Source organism: Gracilinanus agilis, chromosome 6 (assembly GCF_016433145.1).
Source record: "Gracilinanus agilis isolate LMUSP501 chromosome 6, AgileGrace, whole genome shotgun sequence".
Lineage (NCBI taxonomy): Eukaryota > Metazoa > Chordata > Mammalia > Didelphimorphia > Didelphidae > Gracilinanus > Gracilinanus agilis.
The window spans coordinates 69,482,686-69,504,815 of NC_058135.1; the positions used below are offsets into that span (position 1 = coordinate 69,482,686).

At 35.5% G+C, this 22,130-nt stretch overlaps 1 protein-coding gene across 1 annotated transcript in view; it reads right to left on the reverse strand.

The window, feature by feature from the left end:
- LOC123251409 (bifunctional heparan sulfate N-deacetylase/N-sulfotransferase 3) overlaps positions 1-3,401 on the reverse strand; it is a 192,345-nt gene extending 188,944 nt beyond the window's left edge. The window contains exon 1 of the mRNA XM_044680660.1: positions 2,421-3,401. Within this exon, the coding sequence (XP_044536595.1) occupies positions 2,421-3,401 (981 nt within the window). The remainder of the gene's footprint in view (positions 1-2,420) is intronic.
- Positions 3,402-22,130: the final 18,729 nt, after the last annotated feature.

The window sequence follows — 22,130 nt, forward strand, 5'->3', positions numbered from 1 at the left end:
ATGTGGAGCCTCTTTTCCTCTTCCTACTACCTTACCCCCTTAATGTCTGTGCCAACTCTTCTGCTAACATTTATCCCATTCTCTGGTATCTTAGTATCTTTAACAAGGTAAATGAATTTCAATAAAATAGCAATTTCTTCATTTTATGAAGTATACTTTTCTTTTTTGCTTGTGTCATAAGATATACTTTTCTAACCATTTTGATATATGTGCATATAGTTATATCTATGTGTATGCATAATTAAAGGTATAAGCACATACATAATCTCTCTGTATTTACACAAGTGTATATATGAGAGATAGAAATAAATCTATATTTATTCTTCTTCATCTACCCTTCCCCTCAAAAAAGAATTAGGGAAAGTGATTAAATCGTTCATAGCTTTTCTTTATAAGCCTCGAAATCCCACTATTGCCCAATAGGCTAAAAACTTCAGACAGAAGGAAATGTTCTATGTGGAAAAAATTAGTCATAATACCACACTTTTATAGCAAAGAAATGGAAGCAAATATCATGTCCCTGTCCCTTAATCGAGGGAGAGCTGAAAACTATTATATTAATAAAAAGAACTAGCATGCTATAAGAAATGATGATCATGAGGAAGTCAGACAGTTATGTGAATGTTTGTATGAACTGATGCAAAATGAAAAAAAAAGCAGAACTGAAGAGCAATATACATAATGACCTCAAAGGGACACACAGAAGGTGGAGTAAATAAATCACCAGAAGAAGTAAAAAAAGACCTGGGCTTAAATCCTTCCTCAGAAACATACTAGAAATCTCCCTCTGAGCAAGCCACCTATTATCACTGGGCCTCAGTTTCCTTTTCTGCATAATGAGAAGGTCGGTCTTGGTGAAATCTAAGGCCTCTTCCATCTCTAAATTTTTGATCCTTTGTAAATTAAAAGATCATTGGAAGGAAGTTAAATTTTTCAGAAAAACAAAAACAATAATGACTTCAGATAACGTTGAAACATATAAAGGTGGCAGTTAGGTGGCAGGTGAATGTCTGGGAGGCAGGAAAATCTGAATTCAAATTTGACCTTTGATACTTACTAGCTAGGTGATCTTGGGCAAGTTGCTTAATCCTATTTGCCTCAGTTCCATCAACTCTAAAATGAGATGGAGAAGGAAAGAAGACCCAAAATTGCCTCACAGCCATGACTAAAAATGACTGAAAAACTATAACCTTTCTTTCATAAAAGAGATGGGAGGGTGATGTTTTAGTAGAATTTTTACATTCATTGTCATTTTGTTGTATACCTTTACTTATTTTTCCCAGAGAAAATTGTGGGAAAAGTATTAAGAAAAAGTATAGCTGCAGAAATCACAGTGATAAAATAAAAGAAGGCATGAATAAACATCTTCCCTAAAAAAAGAATAATATTATATAGAGTTTTAAAAATAACACCTCAAGAAACTTCCTATCTTACTCACATGGGAAAATAAAATATAATTGGAAACAGTTCAAATTTTGCAGAAGGCTAAATTAAAAAAAAATGAAGATGGAAGTAACTTATTATTTACCTCATCTATGAACAAAAAAAAGCCCTTTGTACACCTTTGTTTCTCTTACATCTATATACAGAAATAACTTTTTGCTTTCATCAACATGTGAGAGTTTAGGGGACAGCTGGGTGGCTCAGTGGATTGAGAGCCAGGCTCAGAGATGGGAGGTCCTAGGTTCAAATCTGGTCTCAGACATTTCCCAGCTGTGTGAAGTCACTTCACCCCCATTGGCTACCCTTACCATTGCCTACCCTTACCACTCTTCTGTCTTAGAACCAATACACAGTATTGATTCTAAGACGGAAAGTAAGAGTTTAAAAAAACAAACATGTTCGAGCTTAATGTTTAAGTCAAAGATAAAAGGAAATTAAAGGAATTAAAACTCTTTTTTGACCCTCATCTATATTTTAGTAAATTCATTCAATACTAAAAGTTAATTTAAATATCTATCTGTGTAAATTTCATCTTAAAACTAATTCTTATACATAAACTATATTTTCTTTTCATATATCATTTTATCTGTACTCAAGTGGCTTCCTGGAACATCAAATCACATAATGATAAGAGAAACTAAAATAGTGTTTTGACATTTCAGATACTTGAACTGGTTACTAATCTGATCTTTTGTTCTCTTAAAAAGAAAGTTGTAATTTATTATTGGAAAGACAGTTACCTATATTTTATTCATGAGTTAAATTCTAACCAATGCCTGATGTAAATTAATAAATGCCCAGGTAGAAGGTTTTTCTAAAGGCATAAAAGAAGTTTATCCCTTTCATAACCAATTCTTCCTTCCAAGGCTCATTTTCAGTCATTTCCAATGGGAGATGGTTTATACCTGGTATGGGGTGGGGTTGGGGGGAACTGAAAACTATCTCATATTTGAAGGTTTCAGGTATCCAACACATACCTTAACATCATTGGTATTCATTCTTGTTCCCTCCTTCCCCACAAAGATGTCGTCAATGTCCACAAGAATATACCTGTCCAAGGATAATGTGAGTTTCTTCCCTGACAAGAAGGAGATGGCATCTATGAAGATGAGCTTGTGCAGCCAAAAGTTCAAGTTGTTGCCAAAAAAAACCCGTTGGATCCCATCATGAAGCCCTAGGTCATGTATGATGGTGGCATAGAGAACACCTTTGGAAATGGGGGGAGAAAAGTTTTCAGGGGTTTTGACTTTGGCAAATATCACTGGTTGATATGCCGAATGATTGATTTGGAAAACTGTCCAGTCACTTCCAGGTAAGGAACGTCTATCAAGTTTAGAAGATTTTGTCACTCGGAGCAATGGAGAATGAGGGTTAATGCAACAGTCTTTCACGACAAGATTTCCATGAACTGTAAAAGGGAAACCTTTTAGTGGAGAGCTCTGTAGGCTATTGTCACTGGTCTTGTAGAATCCAATGACACCCACACCATACTCTATACAGTATTTATCTAAAAGGCCTCGGTTCCAAGAGTCCATATTGACATACTTTGAAATATTTTCATATATAATAAGAACATATTTGCCTTTATTTTTATCAATCAGAACAGGGAGGTCCCCTTTTCCAGGAGCAATTTCTATATGATACTGAAACCTACTTGATTCGAGAATCATGATGATGTCTTGACCCAGGGAAGAGTATTGACTCTCCACAAAAACCAGAACAATAGGGTCTGTCCTTAATGGGTCAAAGGGCTTCATGGTCTTTAGATCCATTAATTTATATGGCACATATGGAAGTTCCCCACAATCCATTTCTGAAGACATTTCAGAGAGTTCGTTCTCCTGTTTGTAGCCAGTATACAGGTAGTATGCTGAAATGACAATGCTCACCATACAGAAGGTGGCAAGCAAAAGAACTGTCCGCTGAAAGTGTCTGTGAAGCTTCATGATAAAACTCATGTCGAATATATGTGCCTCAAATTGTTCAAAAACAGCAGCATTTAAAAGAAAGAAAGAAAGAAAAGACAGCGTTTCAGCAACTTCTCCAGTCGATGTGGTATTTTATGTCACCATTGCAGCACATTTGTCTCCCTTCAGCAAAATTCACAGAAAATATAGTCTGAAAGACAGAAGTCAGGCATAAAATATTGAATTGTACATTTAGAAAGAATAGAAGCTCTCCTTGCCTTTCCCCTCACCTATCTCCCCTACCTGCCCCATATCCATCCACCCCACTGGCTGACAAAGAGTCTGCTTTGGTCGGATGAATGGATAAAACAGTAAATGAGTATACTGGTCTTACCTGACTCCAGATGATATAAGGAAGACTCAGAGAAGGAAAGAAATGGACCTATTTAAAATCCAACCTCAGAGCTTGCTATTACTATCTTGCTTAAATGACTAAAAGGACTTGACTCTAAATAAAGGGGTCTCAGATATTATTTTCAAGACTTCAGACTTATAAGATAGTTCCTTTAGCTTTTTGAGAATGGCTGCCAGACTCTGTCACTAATAAATACCTCCAAACACAAAAAAGAGCTTTCTGGGAAATATGTTTTCTAGTGACTAAACTATACCTTACTTATCTAAAGCAAGCACACTTTGAAAATTCATAAAATCTTGAAGGCAGTATATTTAGAATTACTTTGACAAATGGCACTTTCAGAAAAAGCTATATCTAAGTAAGATCTTTGTCATATTATGATTTAAAAGAAACCTGGAGTATTTCACTTAGTTAGAAAAATCATAGGACTATAGCTGTAGAGATGGAAGGGCACCAAACCCATCCCCCCTTGTTTTACAGAAGAACAAATCAAGACCCAGAGAGAATAAGTGACTTGCCTAGGTTCCTGTAGCTAGCAAGATCTGAAGCAAGATTTGAAATAATATGTTTTTAACTCCAAATTCAGTGCATAATCTATTATATCACTTAAATCATTTTTGTGAGATAATTACTGCTAATAAATCTCACAAACTAGGTTATTTTGCATTTTTAACTCCCCTTTAGGATCATTGTGATTTTTTCTATTTGAATGTAAGCATAATTGATATATATTTTTACATCATCTTCACTTTCTAATATGTCCTGTCATCCTCCCGCTCACGGAGATGTCCCTTGTAACAAAGAATTAGAAAAAGAAAAAAAAAGACAATTCATTAAAAAACAAGTCAATAAGCTTTTATTGACATTATGTTCAGTGTCTATACCTATTACATCCCACTTCTACAGAGAAATGAGTCCTCGGGTCTTTTCTTTGGGGTCAAGCTTTGTCATTATAGTAATCGATGATTTTGAATAATTCAGAAAAAATAAAATGCCAATATGAATTTTTAATTGGTCTTCTTATGAAAATCTTATGTTTCTCTTGTATGTTGATAGGAATTTACATACCAGCATTTTATTTTCTGAACATTTGTTCTAGGTCAAATTTTAGTTTGGCGTTATAATATGCAAAAAATATAATAAAGACTACTAACATGGCAGAGAGAATAGAGGACCAGGAATCAGCAATCTAGTGAATAGTTTCAAGAAATATCAAGTCTGTTTCAGATAAATTGAGCAGGTAGAAGAAAATTGATTGCAAAGTTCAAAAAATAAGTTGCGTAGTTACTGACAAGATATGGGGATTCTAAGTGGCATGACACTAGAGATTAGAATTGTGGTATGGTGTGCTTTGGCAATTGACACTTTCAGAAACACCATATCTAAATCTGCTAGGGCAAAAAAAATGGAATAGTGATAGGGATTCAGGCAGAGGTAGAAGAAACGTACTTCTTTACCTTAATAGAAGTGAGCCTTTAAGGGATTTGCATTGTTATTATGTTTCACAGTTTATGAACATATCAGAAAACTAAATGTTTGGTGTGCTTACAAGTTATTGACTTTAGATTGTATCTGCATTTAGAGTATTAGCATTTAAGCTACCAGCCATCAGGCAGAAATGAGGTGAAAAGCTGAAGAAATGAAATTGAACTTCCACTAATAGTTTTGGAGTATAGTGGGGATTTCATTGGTGTAAGGAACTCCTCATTTAGGAAACTTCTACCAGTGCAGGTCAGCATGTGAGCACAGAATAGAGTTTCTTTTTTTAAAAAAACTGGATTCTGGTAATGTTATTCATATATATGTATAAAAATACATATATGTGAAATTGTATCAATATAAATGATTTTCTTTGTAATGTTCCACATATAGGTATGTACACACAAAGATACAGACTGTAAATATTTTATTTTATAAATTTGAAATTATTATTCTAGGAGAAAGTTCATAGGTTTCACCAGAATGCCAAAGGGATACATGACACACATAAAATGAAGAACATGTGACTTAGAGAATTCATAAAACAGTGATAGGTTATATGACTTGCTCATGGTTACACAAACAATATGCATCATAGGCAAGTCTTCCTCCTCCTAAAGTTCATTATACCACACTGCCTCTTGGTAATGATGATGAGGATAATGATGATGACATTTAAGTACTTCAATAATTTCATCAGTGTGGATGCTCTCTTCCAATTCAGATTTCATAACTTCCCTTGAAGAGAAGTACTTTGAGATTCATTAAAACATTTAAGTGCATCATCCTAGGGTTAGCCTTATGAAGGTCTACAACCTTATTTTGGTCCTCAGCAGCTGACATGAAGAATTTTGAACTTAATTAACTTGGTTCTCAGACATCTGATATATATGCCATCACCAGATCCAGACTCAAAGCCTTTCCCAGTTTGGCAGAATCTGCCAGAATTTTTTTTCCACTGGATTCATCTATGAGAACTGAGAATCATTCCCTTGCCATGATGAGGCATCAAGTTACAATTCTACTAAAATGGGAGAAGAAAAGAAAGAAGATAAGAAAGAATATGAAGAAAAAGAAAAAGAGAAGGAAGATTAAAATGTATATAGTGGGGAGTCCCATGTGTAGGGACCCAGAGCAGAGGGGTGCATGACTGGGGAAGCAGTACCCTGAGACTGTTAAAGGAGCTTCGGGCAGAGGAACAAGCAAGGGGACCACCAGGAGGCTTGACCCTGAGAATAACTAGACCTGAGACCTCAGGAGCCTAAAGAGCACAGACAGACCTTGGGCATGAGGATAAAGCTGAGAGGGCACTGGGCTAACAGTGGCAAGCCAGAGACAAGAACCCCAGAAGAGAAAGATCAAGAAGAAATCTTTAACACTTGACAACTTTTACACAGAAAAAATCCAGACAACAGAGCAAACAGCAGAGGAGAACAAACAAGTAATCATATCCAAACCTTCCCCAAAAAATGAAAACTGGTCACAAGCTATTGAAGAGTTCAAATCTGAGATTATGAGAAAGATGGAAGAGAACTGGCAAGAACAATTTAAAAGGCAGAATTTAGCAATTAGAAAGTAAGGCTCAGAAATCAAATGAATTGGTAAGCAAATTGAAGACCAGAAATGACCAGCTGGAAGCTTTGAAGAATCAAACAGACCAGATTCAAAAGGAAAACCAAAGGATTATAGCTGAAAACCAGTCTCTAAAGGCTAGAATTGGGCAATTAGAAAAAGATGCCCCCAAATCAAAAGAATTAATAAGCAAATTGGAGACCAAAGTCAAACAGCTGGAAAATAGCATAGAACAAATCAAAAAGGAAAAATCAAAAGCTTATAGCAGAAAACCAGCTTCTAAAGATAAGAAATGAGCAAGTAGAAGCCAATGATTTCTCAAGACAACAAGAACAAATAAAGCAAAGTCAAAAGACTGATAAAATAGAAGGAAACATAAAATATCTCACTGAGAAGTTGACAGATCAAGAAAATAGGTCTAGAAGAGATCATCTGAGAATTATTGGTCTTCCTGAAAAAGCAGAAATTACTAGAAATTTGGACTCCATACTAAAAGAAATTATTCAGCAAAATTGCCCTGAAGTTCTACAACAAAAGGGCCATATAGACATTGAAAGGATCCATAGATCACCCTCTACACTTAACTCTGAAAAGACAACCCCCAGCAATATAATAGCCAAATTTAAGAGCTTCCAAGTAAAAGAAAAAAGTTTACAAGAAGCCAGAAAGAGACAATTCAGATATCAAGGAGCACCAATCATAGGATCTGGCAGCCTCCACACTACAAGATCACAAGGCTTGGAATATGATATTCAGAAAGCCAAGAGAACTGGGTCTACAACCAAGGATCACCGACCTATCAAAACTGACTATATACTTCCAGGGGAAAGTATGGGCATTCAAGAAGATAGAAGATTTCCAAGTATATGCATAGAAAAGACAAGGACTAAATGGAAAGTTCAATATCCAACCACAAAAACCAAGAGAAACATGAAAAGGTAAATAGAAACAGAGGGGAAAGAAAGAAAACTCATTTTTAAAGTTGCCTCTTTAAGGGCTTCAATATGATTTAATTATTTGTATTCCTATATGGAGAAATTTTATGTGTAATTCTCAGTAGTGAACTCTAGTCACTATTATAGTATCCACTATTATAGTAATTAGAAGAATTATTCACAAGGAGAGGTTGGAATACTAAATGGTCTAAGATGATAAGGAGGTGGGTGGGAAAGAGGGGGGTGAATAGTAGAGCACACCAAGAGAAACTTGAAGGAATAAGAAAAATAAGATATTCTATTACACACAAAAATGGCATGGGAAGGGGAGGGAGAGAATACTATCATAAGAAGGAGAGGAAGAGAGCATTAAGAGGTAATATATAAACCTTACTCTCACTGTAATTAACCCTGAGAGGGAAGAGTAGCTATATCCATTGGGATATAGAACTCTATCTAACCCTACCAAGAAAGTCAGAAGGAATAAACCAAGGGCAGCAGGGGAGTGGGGAGTCAAAAAGGGAGGGAAGGAGAAGGGAGATGAAATTCATTAAGCCTTAAAAATAAAAAGAGGGGAATAACAAGGGAGGGGGTAGAAAGGGTAGTAAATCAAGGGAGGGGACAAGGGTTACTGGTTTAAAACAAATCACTGGTTTAAAAGGAAATAGCCTAAGAAGAAGGGGTAGAACTAAGAGAGGATACCAAAATGTTGGGGAATACACAACTGATAATTATAACTTTGAATGTGAATGGGATGATTGATTATACTAAATTAAAAAGCTTTTGTACAAACAAAAACAATGCAACCAAAATCAGAAGGGAAACAAATTGGGAAAAAATCTTTACAAGAAAAAACTCTGACAGGAGTCTAATTACTCAAATATACAAGGAGTTAAACCAATTGTATAAAAAATCAAGCCATTCCCCAATCAATAAATGGGCAAGGGACATGAATAGGCAATTTTCAGATAAAGAAATCAAAACTATCAATAAACACATGAGAAAGTGCTCTAAATCTCTAATAATTAGAGAAATGCAAATCAAAACAAAGCTGAGGTATCACCTCACACCTAGCAGATTGTCTAAAATGAATGTAGTAATGAATGTTAGAGGGGATGTGGCCAAATTGGGACATTAATGCATTGCTGGTGGAGTTGTGAACTGATCCAACCATTCTGGATGGCAATTTGGAACTACACTCAAAGGGCTATAAAAGATTGCCTGCCCTTTGATCCAGCCATACCATTGTTGGGTTTGTACCCCAAAGAGATCATAGATAAACAGACTTGTACAAAAATATTTATAGCTGCACTTTTTGTGGTGGCAAAAAACTGGAAAACGAGGGTATTCCCTTCTATGGGGAATGGCTGAACAAACTGGTATATGCTGGTGATGGAATATTATTGAGCTACAATGAATAATAAACTGGAGGAATCCTATGTGACCTGGAAAGACCTCCAGGAATTGATGCAGAGTGAAAGGAGTAGAGCCAAAAGAACATTGTACACAGAGACCAATACACTGTGGTAAAATAGAATGTAATCGACTTCTGTACTAGCAGCAATGCAATGACCCAGGACAATTCTGAGGGACTTATGGAAAAACGCTACCCACATTCAGAGGAAGAACTACAGGAGAGGAAACACAGAAGAGCAACTGCTTGAACACATGGGTTGAGGTGGACATGATTGGGGATGTAGACCCGAAACTACCACACCAATGCAACTATCAACAATTTGGAAATAGGTCTTGATTAATGACACATGTTAAAACCAGGGGAAATGGGCATCAGCTATGGGGGGGTTGGGGGGTGAAGGGGAAAGTAAGAACATGAATCATGTAACCATGGTAACTTTTCTAAAAAATAAAAATTATTTTAAAAAATGTATATAGTGCCTCAAGGTATACAGTTTTCCTTTGTATAAAAAAGAGGTATAATTGCCCAAACTAAGATACTGGCTCTAGAAAAAAAGAAAGAAAATTGGAAATTTGAAAGGAACTTTGAAGAAAGAACCAGTGGGATTTGCCATGATGCCATTTTAAAAAAAAATTGATGCATTCACTTCTATTTATCATATATACCTTTCCCCCCATCAGGCTTATAGATAACAGACCTTCAAAGAATAATCTTGAAAATTGTAAAATCTAAACCTATAATCCTATGATCCAAAGACATGGGTTCTAATACTGAGGTAAGACATCATAGCACTCAATCAATTACTTAATAGAGGAAACCACCCATTCTTTCTATATCGATTTATTCTACAGACCAGTTCTGCTGTCAATGTTTTTCTAGGGTTTCTAAGAATCAAACTTCCAAATCCACCTTTCAGAAAAGAGTAAGAAAAAAAGCATGTGTGGGAAGATGGCAGAGTAGAGAATGAAGCTTTCTTGCCCTCCTAATATCTCCAACAAAGAACCAAAAATAACTCCACAGAATCAATACTAAAAGCAACAAAAAACACAGATGTTAGGAGTGAAGCTGAAGAGCGTACAATAAGTATGAAAGATTTCTGACTTTCCTGGCCTCAGTCCCACTGCCTTAAGCCCTAGGAACAGGACTGAGCAAACAGAGTAGAATCAAACATGGGGGCATGATTGGCAACCTTACAGAGTGGAATCAATAGCCATCAACCTGACCTTGTTTGATGAGCCCCAGAAATTGCTCCTCCAAGGACACCACTGGAATCCATAGGCAGAGGGCCCTGCAAACAGCTGCATCTGCTGTAGCCTTGACTCCAGAGATCCTGCTAGCCCACAGCTAGACATGAAAGGATTAGATACCATGGAGTCTGTAGGTGATGGGCCCTGAAGGGAAGAATTCAAGCCTCACTGCTAACAAATAAGGAACTATGGAAACATGAGGAAAACAGATGAAATACTTGTTCTATCCTGGACTATAGCAGTAGGACAGGAGAAGTGAGGAAGGAGTCTACACTGATGAGTGTGGTTGCTGAGGAATTGGGGCCTTATCAGCTATTGTCACTTTCAGAAGAGTGGGGTCCCTGGTTACTGCCACAAGAGGAGGCAGATAAGATCCTTGCATTTGCATGGGAAGAACAACCCAAGGATCTAGTTTAAGCACTTGAGGTCAGTCATGTAGTGGGATCTGAAACAGTATATACAGCTGTTTCTAGAACCCCTGAGTGAGTTGGGAACTGGAAATACATTTGCCTCTCAAACCTAAAAACTGGAATAATTAAATAAGGTCTGAGATAAAAAATAATGCAAAAAACACTGAAACCTGAGGTAATATACCCCAATATACTGGGAACCCTAAAGACTCCATCAAAAAGCCACTAATTAAGTTTATTGACTGGGCTACTAAAATTTTAAAAATAAAATTAATAAAAATGAGCAAGCAAAGGAGAAAGAGTTCAACTATTGGAACCTATTATGGAAACATGAAAAATTTTGTTTCAAACTCAGAAGACAGTGAAGTAAAAAATAACAAAGAAATATAATAAATAAATATAATAAAAAGCCTTTAGAAAAGCTGTAAAAAAGGACTCAAAAACCAAATTAGAGAGGAAAATTAAGAAAAAATAAAAGCGGGGGGCAGCTGGGTAGCTCAGTGGATTGAGAGCCAGGCCTAGAGATGGGAGGTTCTAGGTTCAAATCTGACTTCAGACACTTCCCAACTCTGTGACCCTGGGCAAGTCACTTGACCCGCATTACCTATCCTTGCCACTCTTCTGCCTTGTAGCCAATACACAGTATTGACTCCAAGACAAAAGGTAAGGAATTAAGAATTAAGAACTAGAATTGGACAAGGGAAACGAAATGATTTCCTAAGACAATAGAAAATAATAAAGCAGAATCAAAAGAATGAAATAATAGAAGAGAATATGAAATATTATCACAAAAACAACTGACCTAAAAATAGATCAAAGAGGGACAATATAAAAATAATTTGATTCCAAGAAACAAAATCAAAAGGAGAGTTTAGACACCATACTTAAAGAAATCATTAAAGAAAACTACCCAGAAATTCTAGAATCAGATGGCAAAATAGAAATGGAAAGTATCCACCAATCACCACCTTAAAGAGACTCAAAGATGAAAATGCACAGGAACATCATTGCTAAGTTCTATAACTTCTATAGCTTTTTTAAAGAAAAAATACTACAAACTGTAAGAAAATTAATTTAAATTTTGTGGAACTATAGTCAGAATAACACAAGACTTAGCAGTTACAACATTAAAAAAACACACACAGAACATGGAATGCAGCATTTTGTAGATCAAAAACACTAGGCTTACTAATAAGAATAATCTATCCAGCAAAGATGAGCATAATTATAAAGAGTAAACAAATGGACAGTTTTACAAACAAAAGGGGTTTCAACTATTCCTGGGGGGAAAATTCAAACTCCACAGAAAATCTGGACTATAAGAAACATACAAAGGTAATGAAAGACTAATCATAAGCCACCCAAAAGGTCAAATCATTTGATTCCTTTATGGGAAAATGCCATCTATGGCCCTTGAGAATAGCCTCATTGCCTGGGTATTATGAAAGAGTGTGTATGGATTGAAGACTCAAGGTTGAGGTGAATGAAATGGAATGTGCTTAAGTAATCATGGAATAGACCAAGAAGACATAGAGTGGAATGGTTATCTTATATGCAAGAAGAATGAGTGGAAGAACTCCTACAGAGAAAGGGAGGAGGTGGTAGAAAGCTGATAGTACTTTCAAGAGACCTGAGATAAAGAGAAGAATAGCATACACAACCACAAGGATAAAAAAAAAATGAACATACATTGAAAGAGAAGAGAAGGGAGAAAGGATAAAGAGAGGAACTGGAAATCCTATTCAGAAACTTACAGAAGAGAAGGAAGAGTGGGTTAAGAGGAAGAACAAGGGGATAAGAAAAGAAAAGGAAAGGAAGGATACTTAGAGAGGAGTACATATCAAGAGATAATGGGACTAAGGTGAGTGAATAAATGAGGGACACTTAGGACAAGATAGGGGAGGCATTTTTAGAATCAAACTCATATCAATAAGTGGGGGGGAACAGTTGTGGGAAAAAGGAGGGGATTTTTGGAAAGATGGAAAGGATAAAAACCAAAATTATAGCTGCACTATTTGTGGTCGCAAAAAATTGGAAAATGAATGGATGTCCTTCAATTGGGGAATGGCTAAACAAACTGTGGTATCTATTGGTGATGGAATACTTGCACTCAAAGGAGTAATGAACTGGAGGAATTCCATGTGATCTGGAACTACCTCCAGGGATTGATGCAGAGTAAAAGGAGAACATTATACACAGAGACAGATACACTATGGTACAATCGAATATAATGGACTTCTCTACTAGCAGCAATGCAATTATCCAGAACAATTCTGAGGGACTTATAAGAAAGAAAGCTATCCACATTCAGAGAAAGAACTGTGGGAGTAGAAACACAGAAGAAAAACAACTGCTTGAATATGTGGGATGATGGGGTTATGATTTGGGATGTAGACTCTAAACGACCACCCAAATGCAACTATCTATAATATGGACTTAGGTCTTGATCAATGTAACATGTACAAACCAGTGGGATTTCACATTAGCTATGGAGAGTGTGGGGGGAAGTTTGGGGGAGAGGGAAAGAATATGAATCATGGAACCATGGAAAAAATATTCTAAAAAATTTTTTAAAAAAGATAAGGGGGAAGGGGCAAGGAAGAATACCTTTGGAAAGTTGGGCAAGGGGAGAAGATAAGGGAGGGCTTAAATAATATCATAAAGGAAAAAGAAAACAGAACTTGAGAATGTGTTATTTACAAGAAACACACTGAAAATGAGCAATATAAAATGAAGATGAGGGGTTGAAGAAGAATATATTATGCCTCAACTGTTCCCAAGAAGGTAACAGAGCAGAGGTAACAGTCATAATCTCTGACAGAGTTGGGAGTAAATGAATTTAATTGGAAGGGACGAGCAGGGTAATTATATTTTCTTGGGAGTGCTATGAATAATGAAACATAATCAATATTAGATCTATATTCACCAAGAGTTATAGCATCCAGATTTTTAAAGGAACTGAGGTACAAATAGAAACAGATAACAAAATAATAAAAGTGAGGGACTTGATTTTCCCCTCTCAGAACTAGATAAACCAAACAAAAAAAATAAGAAAGAAGTTAAGGAAATGAATAGAACCTTAGATAAGTTCAATATGATAGATATCTGGAAAGCCAACAAATATCTAGTATATCTAAGCCTGAACATACACATAATCCAAACATTGTTACTGGTCTGATAACAATGATTTAGAAAATATGCCAAAGTCTTATTTAACACATATCATATTCTGTCAGTAATCCTGCATTCCTGAGGGATTGTGACTTTGGAACCAAGTTTCCACTGAGCATTACCAAATTGGAAAGACTTGGTTTTGGATAGAGTACAGTCCTGACAACAGATTGTATCTGCTGCCTAAGGATCAATCTAGCTAAATTTGGTCCTGGGGATGTATGTTAAGTAAGAACCAGATAGATTAAGTTCATCAACTAAATGCTAATAGGAACATGGAAAAACATGCCTAACATTACATTGCTAGAGCAACTATAACTGTTTTTTTTAGAAAACAACTTAGAAATATAAATTAAGAACCTTAAAACTGTTCATGTTCATTGACCCAAGGATCTCATTACTAGGATTATGTCCAAGAGCCTTATGGAGAGGCTCTACATGTATGAAAATTTTCATGGAAACTTTGTTTCTAATAACAAAATAACTGAAAATAACACAAATGTAATGATTGTGAGAAATGGCTGAATAGATCATGATATTTGAATATGATGTATTGATTTTTGCTATTGGAAATATAAAGAAAATAAGGGAAATATATGAAGAGATAAAAAGAGAATAAGAACAATATGTACTATCATGACATTATTAAAAAGTCACCAAATCAAGAAAGAGAAGTATAAAACAAATCTAAAGGGAACTCAAAAACAGAGGATGTTTACATTAGCTCACATATAATTTATTTATTTTTAAACAAGTTACAAACAACATGGAGTTTGTGGTTTTACACACAGTTTAATGCACTTATTTAGTTAAATGTTTTTGGTGGTTGTAGTGGTTAGAAAGTATACATTAAAATTGAAAAGAAAAAAATTAAATGCCAGAAAGTGAGTCAAATATTGAAAGCAAAGGTTTTTCTTAAAGTTCTATTCAGTTTCACAAAATTATGCTTTTAAACCAATCATTCTTTTGAAGCTCAAAGTAACAGGTTGTACTTTATATCTGACCTAAAATTCCATTGAATCAACAACCCTCCCCAACTAATATGATGTGAGTCAAAGAATGAACAAATGAAATATTTGGAAATAAATTCCATTAAAAATTGTGAATATGACTAATTGCACATAGAGTCTTCCAGTTTAATAATTTACCACTCTTTAAAAAGAAGACAGTCTGTATGTGTGTGCGCCTTAATATATTAGAATCAATTTTATTGTTTTTGACATAATGTCCTTTTTCATTGATGAATACAATGTACATAGTAAGATTTAGCATTAATGAGCAATGCGGACACATAAGAAATTAATTCAATGTAAATTATAAAGTTCTTATTTCTATTACATTATATCCATGTCAGCATGGAACCCAGGAAAATTCACTAGTTTGGGTACTGCAGGTAATTGAATGTCTCTGCAGTCTTTGAATACATTCCATGTTAAAGATGCACATTTATCTTTGCAAAGTGTTTTTGATGGGGTACAAAATGTGTTGCAATATTTTGCATTTCAGACAGCAGCATTTCACAGTTTGTTTCCTAATGTCAGAAGTGAAAGACATGTTGAACATGAGATTTTTATCTGTGATGCAGAGCTGTGAGTAGAATATGGCTCTAACAATTTAAGAATATTAGGAAACTAATATACAATTCCCATCTACAGAATTTAGAGCCATCGACCAGCTTTTTTGCTTGGTGATGTACTCACCGTTTACTATTGAAATCAAAGGAAAGGCACACATATGTTCTAAAAACAGGATTTAGCCCATTCTATTTAATACATACTATTATTTGAGGATTCGGGTAAGACAAGATTTTGAAAATACTGTTTGCAACTATGCATATCATTTTGTACATAGACAATCTCAGCTCCCATTTGGATTATGAATTTCTATCCAACTTTTACCTAGCAACTATTGCTTCCTTAATCATTTCTGCATTCTTGTTCACCCTGAAAATTTTGAATTGAACTGTTGCTACCACCAGACTCTAGTGAGTGACTGAGCAAAGCACAACTTCTCTGGGACTCAGTTTCTTCACCGGAAAAATGACAGTGCTGGATTTAAGCTCTATTTTCCCTCCCATTTCTAAATCTATGTTCTGTCCCTTGTAGGCAGAGTTTTCAAAAGCTAATAATACAGATACAAAAGACTCTCTAATACTATTTACTGGTAGAGGGTTCTAAAGAAAATTACCTTTTCTGCACAAATAATATTCTAGAGTCATGCATGAACTTCCTTGTCACCTTGTCCTTCATAATCCCTCTCTTCTCACCATATATAATCACTCAGCAAACTTGAGCCATAATACTTTCAGTCTTTGGAGAAATTTAATTCATTGGGTTTTATACAACTGAAAAGGTCATCAAATAACCAAGTAAAAGCCTAGGTTTTAGTGTTAATTGTTGACATGTTCAAAACAGGAAAACATGTATACAGATGAACGTGAATATATATCTGCTTATACAACATACAGATCTCTAAAAACAAATGCCTTTGTCAATAAGAGACAGCAGAAAGTGGTCATGGGTTCCTCAAACCAGGAAGAACCAGAGAGCTTTCAACTTTACAGACTAACCAAGAAAAAGAAATTTAGATTTAGGGAGCCAATAATTTAACTTGGCAGAAAAAGGCATGAACCTGATCACTTCCAGTTTCCTTTCTGAGGGAAGAATCTACTATAAATCCTACAAATTTCCATCAGCATCGCCTTAATATCATACTGAATAAATTATCATCTGATGAGAAGTAACAATAACTACAATTGAGCAGCAGGCATTAACAATGAAGGTTGGACCTCAGGGACTGCCCACTTATGTGAAATTTAAAGCTACTGAACCCTGATTTACTATTACAGTGCTACAGTTCTCCATAACCAAAGGACTGTAATAGGGCAGGAGTGCCATTGTTGGGTCATATACCCAAGATCTGAGCCTCAAACACCAAACCTTGGGGTAGCTAGATGTCCCAGTGGATTGAGAGCCAGGCGCTAAGATAGGAGATCCTGGGTTCAAATTTGGCCTCAGACACTTCATAACTAGGTGACCCTGAGCAAGTCACTTAAACCCCACTGACTACCCCTTAGAACCAATACATAGTAAAGGGTTTTTTTTAAACTGCTTCCATTAAGACATCTTCTAGGCAATGAGCCTTTGGAACTTAACCCAATGTTCCTTTTTTAAATTGGTGACTGAGAGAGAATTAATTGAAGTTGCATCCAACCATCATCACAAGGTCTTTCCAGATGGAACTGTCCATCAAATTATATGATATCAATCATAACATTATATCAATGATAATTAAATTATAATATTTTCTCATTGTGTTCTATGAGTAGCAAACTACTCACTTATCCACTCCCAGACATAACAAGTTGCAGGATATGGAGGCTAAAAATAATCAAATAAACACTGTCCTCTTACTACCCATCCTTACTGTCTCTTCTGCATTCACCTTGCCCCGTTGTTCCCTATTCTGTTTTGCTTCCCTCCCTTTCTCCCATGTCCTCTAGAAAGCCATTTTGTTATTAATAAACTTCCCTTCACCTTAGACCTTGTCTTCTCACACTCCTATTTTCTTTTGCCCAAAAAAGCCTGGCTTCTCCCAGTTGGAGACAGTAGACAACTATAACCAAGATCTAACAGAATGCTACTGATGGTTGAAGTGAATTTCAAAGAATTTATTTTAAGTGACAGGTGCAGAGCAAAGGGTTGACATTTGAGCAAAATCTCTCTCTCACCTTCCTTCTAGTTTAGTGAGGCCGTGGGGTGTATATAATGGACTAATATAGTTGAGAGTTTCATTTGGAAGAAGCAAAAGAGAGTTCACTTCAATTCTCAGTACCATCCCATTATATTTTGGTTATAACTACTGTCTGTCTCTCTGTGTGTCTCTACCATTTTAATTATTTTATTATTTAAAAAATGAATTCTGGGGCAGCTGGGTAGCTCAGTGGAGTGAGAGTCAGGCCTAGAGACAGGAGGTCCTAGGTTCAAACCTGGCCTCAGCCACTTCCCAGCTGTGTGACCCTGGGCAAGTCACTTGACCCCCATTGCCCACCCTTACCAATCTTCCACCTATGAGACAATACACCGAAGTACAAGGGTTTAAAAAAAATGAATTCTAAACTTAACAAATACCAAACAAAATGGTTATTTCCATCCACATAGAAAAAGAGAAAAAATGATTATCCAGGAAACCTTAGCTCTTTTGTATGTATGGCTTACTTTTCATTCTAGGCCCATGAAAAATTCAACCTGTAATTTAAAAATCTACCCCAATTGTCTGTGCTTCTTTCTAGTCTTCCTTTCGTTTTCAACTGAGAATTTTAAAAAAATACATATGCCCCAATCATTTTTTCTTTCTTTTCTTTTTTTATGCCATTCTGTCTGCAGTTTCATTCATCCTTTCACTTCCTGATTGGAAGGAAAAAAGAGAAAAAAGACATATGTACAAATATATGCATGTATATTCATATATATTCACATACATTCATATATGTAAGCAAAAACACATTGACTGAGCCCAAAATTGTCATTTTCTGCACCTTGCTGTCAAATAGTAGATAGAATTTTTTGTCATCAGTTCTCTGGAATCAGGGTTGTTCCCTCTCTTTTCAATGCTTTCGGTACCTAGATCACAGTCTTCCTCTATGTCACAATCCTTTTCATATTTAGGGATTTCACCATATATGTTGATGCTCCCTCAAGTATCCTGAGCTTCCAGATCATTAGTTTCTTTAACTTCCATAACCTGCACTTAAATACAACTCAGTCTTTCAAAGGGATGGTCATATGTTTACCCTCATAATCATCTGCAATTTTCTATTGAATAAGAACTTTGAAATTATTCTATCTAATCACAATATACTGTCCTTCCTGTTCTCCCAGGCCTTATTCTTTGATTTCATCATTACCTCTCATCATTCTACCCTTTCCTCTACTCCCTGCTCTGACTTCATTTTCTTCCCATCACAATCTTGACCTTATAGTTTATTATTTGAACTACATAAGAACATCATGTCCTTTGGAAAAAAAATTGCCCCTAATTCTATTTACATTGTCCAAACCTGATCTTGGGTTAATCCCACTTTTTCCTCCCCAATATCTATGTTAAAGAAGTAAATAAAAAATTCTGTGATGGGTTCTACTACAAATTGAGATGATGAGGAAGATGAAGTATAAATAATGTTTATTTAGCTCTTTAAGGTTTACAGAGCATTTTTATAAATATTCATTTCTTTTATTCTCTCAACAACCTTAGAAAGTGGGGAGAAAGGGTATTTTTATCTTCATTTTACAAATGAGGAAAACTGAAGGTGAGAGAAAGTAAGTGCCTATTCCATCATTACACAACTAGTGTCTGATGTATAATTTGAACTCAAATCTTCCTGACTACATTTTTATTACTCTATCAATTGACCACCTCGCTGGCAATCTAACTTTTCCTAGGCCCACATTATTGTAAAGTAATTCTTTTGTTCTTCTCTAATTGACTCTATTGCCCTCTTCATAGAAACTCTTTGAAGTCTTATTAATGTTCTTCAAGCTTCTAATAGCATTATTTCTCTGATTTCTCTCAGCAAGAAGCCTTTATTCTCATTTTATCAAGAAAATAGAAGACATCTGTATTGTGTATCATATTTTTTGTTATTCTGTATCTCATAAACACTTTATTATCCTTCTATTCTCTCCCTTACTTCAATATCTAATAAAAAAGGTAGTCCTTCTCCTTATCAAGACCAAGTGCAATTAATACATATACCCCTAATGCAATCCCTTCCTGTCTGCTCTTGGATCTTTCACCTTTCAATCATTTACTGTCTCTCTTATCTTCAGTCTTTCTCTAGCTATCATCACCTCCCCTAAAACATTCAAATATATCTATGTCACCCTTATCCTTAAAAATAATCTTGACTTGATCTTACTGTCCCCTCAAGTTAATTTGCCATAGCTTTCCTCCCTTTCAGAAATCAATTTCTCAAATAACAACGATAAAAACACCTAAGCCTTTTATTTTCACTTCAATCAATGAATAGGAATCCAAAGGACACCTTCAAAGCACTTACAACCGTTCTGGTGCATGGCAATTGGTAGGGACTTGAATATTTGTTGACTTGTTTTTAGGATGTAAAAAAGAATGGTCATTTCTAGATATTTGATAGGTTTGGACATATCTAGATTTGCTTATGGTGTCAACATATGTTTATGTGCTTATATGCCCATATTTGTTTCTAGTTTCATTTTTTATCTGTCCATATCCAAACATTTTTTGGACATTTCTATTTGAATGCCTCAACATCATCTAAAATTCAACATACTATAGAAATGAAAACTCATTATTGTATAAATGGAAAACTAAGCTGAATGAAAAAGCCGTATCATTTTCATATGTTTTATGAGAAATACAAGAAGCAATGAGCACTGAGAAAAATTAATATTAATAATTATAGAAGCTTAAAGTTCTAGATCTAGGGGGCAGCTGGGTGGCTCAGACACTTCCCAGCTATGTGACCCTGGGCAAGTCACTTGACCCCCATTGCCCACCCTTACCACTCTTCCACCTAGGAGCCAATACAAGAAGTTAAGGGTTAAAAAAAAAGTTCTAGATCTAGAGTTCTTAAACTTTTTTTGTTTGTCATGGTTTACATTTGTCAGTCTAGTGAGATGAACAGACTTCTCAGAATAATGCTTTTAAATATATATTTTAAATACATTGAATTTTAAGGAAAAGTCATTGTGTTGAAATACAACTACAAAATACATCTTTTTTTTTTTAAATCATGGATCCCAGATTAAAAACATATGACCTAAATCAGAGGTATCAAATACACTGCCCATGGACTTCAGTCAAATCAAATTAAAAATATAATGGGTAAATACTTAATAACATAAGTAAAGCTAAAATAAAATGGACATTAATTTGTAGTTTATTTCAATATACAATGCAGAGGGATCCTTAAATATGGCTAAGTGACCCTTAGTGGTACCATTTATCTTTGAGTTTGACATCACTACTGTAGAGGCATCTAGCACAAATATCTGACCCTGAAAGTCTAACCCTCTTTTCCTGGGAATAAACATTTTAGTGGCCTTCCAGACACCGGTAATAAATTATTTTATACTGGATATGGTATTATTGTTGATTTATTGTGCCTAACCAAAACAACATCCACAAATTTAGTATTCCTCCACTTGAATCATACCACTGACCATACTCGCATTCCATGGATATAACCTATTGTTAGTTGAAGGTGGGTTAAATACGACCCACATGACCAGAGCAGCAGGTGCTGGGAAGAAGTTCAATTAGAATGACTCATAACTTTTTCAAGACCTGGACCCCAGGATGTTTAAGTAGACATCAATCTGCATATTGAAACCCCCAACTTAAAAAAAAAAGACCCTAACAATGTCTCTTAATTTCTTAGATCAGTGATGGGCAAACTTTTTAAAGAGGGGGCCAAAGGAAAGGAAATGCTCATCTGTCAGTCTGTTTCTAAGGCAACTCTTTCAAAGTTTCATTGTATTATATCCTACTCATTATATTAGTCAGATTAGAAATAATGTCATGCGGCTGGATAGAACATTTCAGGGGACTGCATTTGGCCCGAGGGTCCTAATTTGCCCATCACTGTCTTAGACCCCATCCAATGGTACATCAGGTCTCTAACATAAGATTTCCTCCACCAACAAAATTTGTTTCTTACTTTGTATATAATTCCTCCTGCACATGTCAATACTTCAGATAGGACTTTAACCCACATTTTCCTGAAACAAGTTCAGCACTCTACTTATAGATTCACACTCTTTTTAGCATATTCCATAATTTTCTATGTGAAAAAAATATATTTTAGAGATGAAATCAAGTTTTATGAATTTCCCAGTAGAATCTTTAATCATATTCATGGATAAGAACACATTTCTCCCCAGAAAAAGCATATGGAAGTATGAGTCATTTTCAGTGGACACCCCTCCCCCCATGATGGGTAAGGATACAGATGGTTTACCCCTTACTAAAATCAACAATGAACTCTGCCTGTATGATTAGGGTATGGCAAATGATGTGCCAAACGAGTGAGAAAAAATACTAAATTTGGCTTTTAATTTGTGTTGGGTTTGCTAACATCATATCCAATATAATG